Genomic DNA, 10,561 nt, shown 5'->3' on the forward strand with positions numbered 1-10,561 from the left:
CATGTCTCCACATCTGGATTGTTTTAAACGGGGCATAACACCGCCCTCTCCTCCACTCCAGCCAGTCTGTGAACAGCTTCCGTCCCTGCTCACAGCAACAACTATTTCCGCTGGATTTACTGGAAGGAGGGAGACCCTGCTTTGAACCTCCCCTTGTTAAACAAGCATTCCACAGAAGTTTCCACCTCTAACTTACCGGACGTCCCGCCCAGCAAAGCCCTGAAACCCTTAAAAGCAGCTCACTAAGCTGCTCTCCTCTCACTTCACTTCACTTCGCTGCAGTCGGAGCTCATCTGGACTTTGGGAACAGTACTGTTATTTTGACTGCATTTTCCAGCTGCAAACATGGCTCAGATCAACATCTGCCTCAAACACATCTTCACTGTCTTCAACATATTCTTCATGGTGAGTAAAGAGATTATTTAGCAAATGATAATTGCAGAATTTAATCCAGAATCTCCTTAAAGACTTCAACCAGTCAGCAGGCAGACGCAGCAGTCAAAAACAACCACATTTGCCTCCTTTTTTACAATTAAATGAAACCGAAGCTTAGAAGAGTAAAATAAACCGACATCAACTCGACATGTTTGTTCTTACTTTCAGAGTTTGTTGTTGTGCTCGTCCACGTGCGTGGCTGTGCAGTCATTTCATATCCTGGTTGTGTTTAAAGGATCCAGCAGCTCTAACCAGACTGTTTCTGTTTGTTCAGGTTGTTGGTGGAGTAGCCATCGCCCTCGCTCTGTGGTATCAGTTCTTCATGGACATTCGAGGATACAACGTGAGGACACATTCAAACATAAATGTAACATGTGGGAACAAACAGACAAAGCCCACTAACCTTTCGTGACACTTTTGTCCACAGCTGGAGGGTCGCTCCACCCAACTCTTCATCCTCTACATGGTGGGCTGCATCGCCATGATGATCGCCTTGCTGGGAGCCTACGGAGCCCACAAGGAGAGCAAAGTGGCCCTGATCATGGTGAGTTCAGACTGTCATTGGTTTTAAGTTTTGGGGATGTTTTGGGTTTTTCTCATTTTTATTATCTTTGCATTACAGTATGGTGCTCTGCTTTGAGGTAGGAGCCAAAAAGGGTGTAGTTTGTGTGTGTGAGCACCCGTGTGTACAGCTGTGAGCATGGATGCGCTTGTATTAAAAGGTTCCTTCATGTAATGATCTGCTAGAGGGTGTGGGGGGGCCACAGCCCCGTCCTCCAGGGCATGAAGCAGGTATGGAGGAGATCAAAACTCCAGACATCCAGAGGCCCTCAGAACACAAGAGACCAAGGAAGACCAACAGAGGGGCAGCCGCACCACTATCCCAGAAAGAGCTGATGAGAGCCCCAGATGAAGGGCCACTCAGCAGCCGCGGAGCAGAAGCCAGGGGGGGTTGCAGTGACGTGCTCGTGAGCTCCGCCAGCAGCCAGCTGTGCCAGAGTGACTGAGCCCCAGGCAGAGAGGCTGAGGGCACCCCACCCCCGAAGTGGCCCGAGCGAGACCCAGGCTCCAGGCCCCGACAAGCAGCCACCAAGGAGTGAGCCGGTGTGTACCTGGACGCCCATGCCCGGATACAAAGAACAACCAATGCACCGATGTCTGAGGGCGTCTGCCACTGGCAGGGGAAGTGGTGGGGGAGATAGGCCTCCATACCTTGGAGGGCCTGAGATGTCCCCAGAGAGGTGGCGTCTGATACCCAACCTGACATATAGACACAGACATACAGGCACACACAGATACAGACATCCATTCCCACCCTCATGATCTCATATGCACTTACTCAACACTCACCCAACGTGGAGACAGACACAAAGAGACATTGTACACACAATCACACTCCCCAAGCGTACTCTAAGCCCCAGGTCTAGATACCCTTGCCCCTGGAGGGGGAAACTGCACCCAGACCCAGGTAGTGTTTCCCTTTTCCCTGGGGTGGAGAGAAGCAGACCGACCCGACTCGGCAGCAGCAGGGAGGCCTCACATTCCAGACCCCAATCGGACAGCCAACTCCTCCTCCTAGCCCCCCCGCTCCAACAGGCAGCAGAGAACGGTTTTATTTTGATGGTCTCCCATCTTGTTTGCTGTGTTTAGTTTTGCTTTCTCTTATCTTCCCACATTGAAAAGAAATGGAAAAAACTTATAAAAGACTTGCATAAGATGTGGCCTACTTCATATAATGAATCATATAAGGCTTATATGATTTACTCATGAAAGTAGCCACTTTCATATATTGTTTTAGTAAGTATCCAAAACATACAAGTTTCATTTATATAATTTTTCTAGGGATCTTATATCTGTTTTCACTCTTGTATGCTTTTCATACAAGTTTCACACAAGACAGATACAAACTTTATAAGATTTATATATATCTTTTCCATATGGGTTGTTAGTCTCATTCCATTATGGGCTGTTTGTATTTCTTAATGAAGACCATCTGTGACAAATGTAATAGTCATGATTTGATAATGCAAGTGTTTAAGAAAATGAATGAATTTTCCTCTGCAGTTCCTGGTGTTTATGGTCATTGGATGCTTGGTGATGCTCATAATTGGAATCCCCGCTGCCATCATTCATCCTCAGGTAAAGGCAGGATGCTGGACGAAGTCATGTGAAGAGATTTATTTGATTTAACTGGAAAAACTTTTTAAATCATGCTTTTTTAAAATAATCAACACATATAAATACAGTTACTTTTTCATTACTTTACCTTACCCATATTATCTTTCATAACCATTAAAATGCTTTAATTTTTAAAATATAAATGTAATACATGCTATAAAAATATTTGTTTTTTGCAGCTCAAAGGCATCGTGGAGCAGACTTTCAGGAGGTTTGTGCCTCTGGACAAATCTTCAGAGGATGTGAGGAACATGGCTGAGGTCATTCAGGAGAAGGTGAGCTATTCTAACTCGCTCGCTGCAATCTCTTAATCTTTTTAAAATGAGTTTTTCTTTTGTTGTTGCTACATACAAGTTACATTCATGGAAAAAAGATGCACTCAATCAGGGCATAAAAGATTTAGCACTTGCAAACTGGTGATGATGTAAAATAACATCAGATGAGCTTTGAAACATGACATAATACACTGTGCCATTATTTATATACAGTTGATAGTTGGCAGCAAGTGAGCTTTCAGAATAAGAGCAGGCAAACTATCCACAAGTAATTTGATCACTTTTTTCTAAAAAAAAAATTCAAAAGGGGGAAAAAGAAACCCTCACACACTTTTTAACGTTTATTTCCAGCTGATGATCCTCCTGAAGATGAGTAACTCTCCTCTTTCTTTCTTCTCCTGCTGCTGTTTGTAGTTTCACTGCTGTGGTCTGTTCAGCTACAAAGACTGGGAGAACATCCCCGACTCCTGTGTGTGCAGCCAGGAGGAGGAGAAGGAGGGCAAGTGTCAGACTGTCGAAAACAACGTGAGTATCGATGCACCCACTTGCTTCACTGGTCACGGTGTGTCACAGTTTGTAACGTCTTTATTTCTGTAACTTTTCCAGACTTTCATGCTGCAGAGAATGTCCGTCTACACTAAGGTGAGCGACCCAGCACCCTTTTGAAAAGCTTAAATCATTCCTCAGTTTATATCAGAACCTGACATTTTTTTTATTTTTCCTTCTATTTTCAGACCTGCTTTCCCACGATCATGGACCACATCCAGTTTCATTACAACATCATGCTTGTGGTCAGCTTCACTCTGGCTGTTCTAGCTGTGAGTATTATCAATTATTCAAGGATTCGGTAGCATAAATGTCACATCTGCATTCTCTGCATTTAGTCCCTGCTATTATTTATGTGACAATGAGAAAGTCATAGTATACATGTAATATATTTTTTCTACAAAGTTTGAATTCTCCATCTTCTCCATCAAATGTCGAAGAATTACAGCATCTGTAGTGGAACAAAAAGTAAACTAGTACTAAAATCTAAATTTGTGAAAAATCATCTTGTACGTAAATACATAGCAGTTTGAGTCTAAGTTCATTATAATATTAGTTCATTATGAATACAGAATCAGAATCAACATTTCACAACCTGCAGATGTTTAACTCAGCTTCCTGTGTTCCCTGACAGCTGCTTGGCATGATTCTGTCCTCCATCATGATTCACCAGCTGTATTACCCAAACAGACCCACCATTGTGGTCTCCATGATGCCACCAAAATACGAGGAGCTGCACAACACCCCGGCATACTAGCCAAAGTACGATGCATTGTTTTTTTTCTTTCATACAGTCCTGTTTTTTTTCTTCTTGAATTTCAAAGTGAAATATTTTTCAAGCAGCATGAAAAATTTCACTGCTTTTCTGTTTTGTTTTGTTTTTAATTTTTAATTTTTTGATAACAACAGTGCTCCACAAAGCCCACAAAGCCCAATTCACTGTTTTCTATTATAATTTTAATGTTTTCATCAAAGTAATGCCTGACTTGTAAATACCTGTAAAATGGTCTTGACCTAGTCCATATTTTTGTTTTAATGTTTCAAAGCTCAAGAATGCCCCCTCATGGATAAGAGAATAATAAGTAGTTAAACCTTTTGAGACCCATATCCTAAACTTATTATCGTAAATATTGGGCCAAAAAGTCAGTCATAAGAAATCCATCTCAATAGCTTAACTGCTTTCTCCAGCCCACTAGTCTGAATAACACCATCCCAACATTTCAGGAGGGAATCGAGCATAATATCACCCAAAATGGCAGTTTTATTTCTTAATTTCTTATCTGCCAAAATTGCTTTTCTGATGCATAGAAATAATTCTTTTCACGTGGACTTTTCTGTGTTTGTGTTAAAAAAAAGTTTTTAAATTCAAAATGAAATTTGTACAATTTCACCCTTTTAGTTTCCAGCTTCTTCACTCTTTGCTGAAGAAAATTCACCTACTTTTGGCTCTAAAGTCTTCACCTTAAATACCATTACTGTAAAAACAGTCTTTGATCTCTAAATTAAAATCTCTTTCACAGAATTTCCTGCATTCCATCTCTGAACAGAGCTGGCAGCTTCCACCAGCTATCAGCCATCTTGAGATCCCTGAGACCACTCACAGCTGGACTCGTGTAACCTGCTGTGTTTGTGGAAGGCAGTGTTAATGTTACTGATTCGATTTGTCATGGTAATATTAAATGTATTTAAAAGAAAAGCCACATTCTTTTGCGACCTCATGTGAAGTTTGTTAGTAGGACAGAATCTTCCAAGCTTGCAGTTTGAAACCTGAGTGCTGTGATGATGCAGCTGCTTGTAAAAATGTTTATAAGGGAAATATTTTTGTATATCTTTGCATTTTTGACGTCTCTATGTGTCGTATTTTCTTCTGATTAAAACTGTAAATCTAACCATGTTACAGGATTAAAAGGGGAAAAAAGAAACCGTGTCGGTCTGAAATTTTTTTCTGTTTCACTGCTGTAAAGGAACTTTTTCCAACACAAATCAAACGAAAAACAACTGCAGCAGGTTGTATGCATAATTGTACAGACAGTCAAAACCCATTACCAGTACTATTGATATGGAAGATGTAATTAATGTGAACACCAGACATTTTCCATGAAAATAAGTAGCATAAAAATGACATAACCTACATCACTGTACTTAATTATATGTGTAAATGTGTTATTTTAAAAAAAAATAAAATGTGCTTACAGTGTTCCAGTAAATTCACTCTCCTTCCACATCTGGATTTGATCGTAGGAGGTCATGTTCAGACTGGCCCTACATTCACAGAAGTTTTCAAATCCAACCAACACATGCCCCTCTCTTTGGTTTACTGGAAATCCTTCTCCCCAGAGAAATAAAACTCCTCTGCACTCTGGGAGCAGTGCTGTTATTTTTACTATATTTTCCAGCTGCAAACATGGCTCAGATCAACAGCTGCCTCAAACTCATTCCCACCATAATCAAGAAACTTTTATAAGGCCAATAACAATCATGATCTCAGTATTAAGCTTTGGAGTCGGTTCTTTAGAGCTGCAGGTATTGCTTAGTGTAAATAAATATAAAAAATGCCAAAGTGATGTATCTAAAAGACAAACATGCTCTTTGACAAAGCCAAGTAAACTCTTCATGACACTTCCTTCATCAGTCTGCTGCTGGAGGGCTGCACCATCAAACTCTTCATCTTCTACGCCGTCACTATGATGATCACCATAGTGGGAGATTATGGAGCCCACAAGGAGAGGAAAGTGGCCCTGATCATAGGAGCTTATAGGGTTTGAGTGCTCTGAATACCATGGGGACCACTGTTGCCTTTACCCTACACATCTTCTTGATCCCTCTGTTCTTATCAAGCTTCTTATCTTCCTTCTTCCTGATGTTGCTGTCAGTCGGTATAGCTACGTCTATCAATACGGCTATCTTCCTCCGCTTGTCCACCAGTACTATGTCCGATTGATTTGTCTGTCTGTATCTGGAAGTCCCACAGGATCTTAGGTCGGTCATTCTCAACCACTGTAGGAGGCATCTCCAATTTTGACCTTGGGACTTTGGTTATGGCGTTCCATGTATGCCCTGTCTGCTGGCATCTTGCACCCTGCTGTTATGTGCTGGATTGTCTCAGAGGCGTCTTTACACTAGCGATGGGATCTCCGGCTCTTTATAGAGAACCGGCTCTTTTGGCTCGGCTCACTAAAAGGAGCCGGCTCTTTCGGCTCCCAACCGGCTCTTCAGGTTATTTTGTTGCTTTAATTAATTTATTATTAACAACAATAGAAAATTATGCACAAAAGGAATTACTGATGTAAAAAAAAATTGGTTTTGTTTATATATGTTTATGTATAAATATATACGGTGGCCCCTAGAGACAAAGCACGTACAATCTCCAAAGCATGTACAAATTCCAAAGCATGTACAAACTCCAAAACACATTTCTAGCATTAACTGAACTTCCAAAACTGCTAATCAGGTAGCAAAAGAGCTACCTAGATCACTTAAATTACACAACTGAAAGCATATGTGTATTGTTTGTGTATTTATACATAAGCATTTATATATATTCAAATAATTCGAAAAAGTTTTCATTTACCTGTTACTACCACACACCAAATCCGGTCATTGGTACTTCCTGGCTTGTGCAGCCTCTAAGTAAAAAAAGCTCAACACTGCCCCTAGCATCCTGGAGCACTTCTGTTGGAGTTTGCTTTGGAGTTTGTACGTGTTTTGGAGTTTGTACGTGTTTTGGAGTTGTACGTGCTTTGTCTCTAGGGGCCACCGTAAATATACTTTTATTCATTCATTCCACATAAAATGTAATAAATAAATCATATAATACAAAAACCAACTATTTATGTTTCAACTTTTAACTATTTAAATTTTCAGCTTTTTCCTTTTAAAAGTGAAACAACACAAAACACTGCAAACCACAACACAATTAAATATAAATTAAAATATGAAAACAAAAAGAAGATGCATAGTCTCTGTCATATGGGCCCGCATGAATAAACTTTCTGAATCCTTTATCATCCACAACCGAAAATAGTTGTGGATGATTACTATACCTTTCTAATGTGACGTTGTTGTCCCTCTCTCTCTTTCTCTCTCTTTCCCTCCCACTCTGTTCCTGGAGTGTAACTACCGCCCCTCCCCCCTCTGCCCAGCCAAAAGCACAAGGCTCGCGTGCGGAGTGAAGCGGAAAAAAGTGTGAAGGAAAGGAAAAAAAGGGGGAAAAAAAACAACCCACGGAGCCAGCTTGCGTCGTTCACTTCAAAGACACATCACTACTTTACACAGCCTGCACCTGGGGTCTTGGCTGGTTTGGTAGACCCCGGCTAGAGCTGGGCGATATAAGATTTTTTCATATCACGATATGTTTTTTTCATTTCAGGCGATAACGATATACATCACGATATAAGCCAAATAACTAAATTTGTAAGATTTAAATGTGCCGTTGCTCACAAGTAAAATGTGAAATAATCAGCAGCTTGTTTTGATTTAAATATTTATTTCCCATAATAAGTTAAACAGGGCAGATGTACTTAAGGAAAATGAGACTTCAGTTTCAAATAAATAAAGGCAAATATTGCAAACTAAACAAAAAGCAGCCGCTAAAGCGTTTAAGTTTGAAAATAGAACAAACAAAACAGACTACTAAATTGTCACTTCCACTTAGAAACAAAATATTAATTCTAAAAATAAATCTTAGGTTGTTTTTTTTTACAGAAGAACAGACAAAATTGACTAACTTTTGTCAATATCAAATAAACTGAGAACTAAAAGGAAATTCTCAATCTCTCTTTGTTGTATAGCTGAGCTTTTCCAACAGTTTTAAAATAAAGATGCTAACAGAACATTCTTTAAATCCTAGGTACACATGCAAGGTGCAACATACACACACACACATATACATATACAGTAAGTATAAGTATATATATATATATGTTATATATATATATATGTATATGCATTATAGCAGCTGGATAGCGTAGTGGTTAGACTACACGCCTTTGGAACAGAGGATCGCAAGTTCGATTCCTGCCTGGGGCGTCTGTATCCAGTAAGGGTCCTAAGGCTAGACCCCCTATGCTAAGCAAGCCTACCGCAGACATGAGCGAGACAGATAAAAATGAAGGCATGCCGGCTCGGACGTCGCCCGGATCAACAAGGTCCGCGTCAGGTGTTGAGGAACCAGGGCACCCTGACGAGCTACTGATGGGCTACTGGAACAAGAAGGCATCGGTGGGCAAGAGACGAAAACAGGGCATTGTTGGAATGCTACTACGCAAGTAACCCCGGCGGAAGGGGCTACATGAATAGGATGAGGGACCTATGGATTCTTCGATACCCAACATCCACAATGACGGCGAAACAACTAGTAGCTCAGTGTTCCAACATTCGAAAGAAGGGACTGCTCTCACAGCTAGACGAGGTACAACACAAATGCTACGGCAAGGAGGAGTCAGGGGGGAGATATCATCACCCCCACCCGAGATTGGGTACATAGCCCCAAGTGCGATAGGAGAAGGATCGTTGAGTGCGAGAGGAGCTGACCTGAAAAATAGGATCATTCCCAAGCTTGAAACCTGGATCCCCCGTAGCCGGTTACCAAGATTACGTGAAGTACCCTCAGAAGGTCTGCTAGATGATGTTAATGCAGCACTACGGACAATACCTACAACCACGATTACTGACACTAACAAGCTGATCTACAATATGGCAGCAGTGATCAGTGAGATGCTTGGTTACAAGTTGAACAGCCACAAGGGCAAGATCAAAGTAGCACGGAGGGAGGTTAGCCAACTAATGGAGTTGCAGAAAGGTGCGACAAAGAAGGTGCATAAGAAATACAGCAAGCTGTCCATACCTGAGGCCTTGGAAACAAGCAAAGACTCACAGCCTTGGCCAGCCGCTTGAGGAGGTACACCAGAGAGATAGAAGGCAGGAGAATAAACCAGCTGTGCTCCACAGAACCAGCAAAGGTGTACTCTCAGTGGCAAGGGACCAATAAGAGAACAGCACCACCAAGGCTGGAGACGGAGCAATACTGGAAGAGCATATGGGAGAAGGACGCAACCCATAACGGCAAGGCTAGTGGATCTGAGGGCAGACCACAGCGACCTCCCTGAACAGGGTCCAGTAACCATCACAAGGCAGATATCCAAGAAAGGGTCTCCAGTATGAAGAGTTGGACAGCACCAGGGCCCGACATGGTTCACGCCTACTGGCTAAAGAAGCTGACTGCACTCCACGAGCGTCTGGCAGCACAAATGAATCAGCTGCTAGTTGACGAGAGACACCCGGAATGGCTAACTGAAGGTCGGACGGTCCTGGTCCATTTTTTGGCGTGAGCCCCACCTGGTGGGTGACTCTGTCACTAACTTGTGCTGGGGTAGGTGAAGCTCCTCCTGAGCAGCAGCCAATTCCCTTTTCTTCTTCCAAGAGGAACTGAAGGTGGCCACCACTCTCTTACACACGGCCACAGCTCGCTCCATCCTCTTGTCTTTGCCGGCTTTTTCTGGTAAAAAAAAAAGGTAAATGAGAGAGATGAGGTCTATCGCGATAGTTGTATTTTCCTATTGAGAAGACATTATATCGCGATACATATCGTTATCGTTCTATCGCCCAGCTCTAACCCCAGCCTTTATGGAGCTTGTTCCTCTGCTGCTATGATTAATGCCTTTTTGCTGTCTTTCCATCCAGCTTTGTCCAACAACTGGTAGGATTTTTCTGATATCTGCCACTTTCTTTATCTAACAGGGGTGCATGCGTGCTGGGGCCTGTCCTTCCATGGTGGTTCTTCTCCTTTCTCCTCTTCTTTCTCTGATTTCTGATTAATTTACTAAGCACATGATCAGTTGTCGCAATCCTCCTGATGTACTCCTGGATCTTTGTTGTTTCATCCTGGATAGTGGTTCTGTGTACTCACAAGTTCTCAGCTTCCTTCCTCCCGCTAAGTGTACAGTCTCTAGGTGCTGGACTTGGGATGTAACTCATCACATATGGTCAGGAGCTCCCTTGTCTTAATGTGGCTTTTATCTCCTCCTTTGGCCAGCTTATTATCCCAGCAGGGTGTCTGATGGCTGGCAGTGTGTAGATGTTGATTTTTTTTTTTATCTTGCCCGGCAGCCTTTGCAATCAAAATTATG

General features: G+C 42.1%; 1 protein-coding gene across 1 annotated transcript; it reads left to right on the forward strand.

Annotated features, from left to right (window-relative positions):
• The first annotated feature begins 235 nt into the window (after positions 1–235).
• LOC120736072 (tetraspanin-8-like) lies at positions 236–5,356 on the forward strand. The gene is made up of 10 exons (XM_040036028.1): positions 236–405; positions 710–778; positions 863–979; positions 2,500–2,574; positions 2,793–2,888; positions 3,303–3,413; positions 3,495–3,530; positions 3,623–3,706; positions 4,069–4,196; positions 4,955–5,356. Exons 1-9 carry the CDS (start codon positions 346–348, stop codon positions 4,189–4,191), a joined length of 771 nt encoding a protein of 256 aa, XP_039891962.1. The 5' UTR covers positions 236–345; the 3' UTR covers positions 4,192–4,196; positions 4,955–5,356.
• Positions 5,357–10,561: the final 5,205 nt, after the last annotated feature.

This window comes from Simochromis diagramma, unplaced genomic scaffold (assembly GCF_900408965.1).
Source record: "Simochromis diagramma unplaced genomic scaffold, fSimDia1.1 OVJJ01000816.1, whole genome shotgun sequence".
In the NCBI taxonomy this organism is placed as follows: domain Eukaryota; kingdom Metazoa; phylum Chordata; class Actinopteri; order Cichliformes; family Cichlidae; genus Simochromis; species Simochromis diagramma.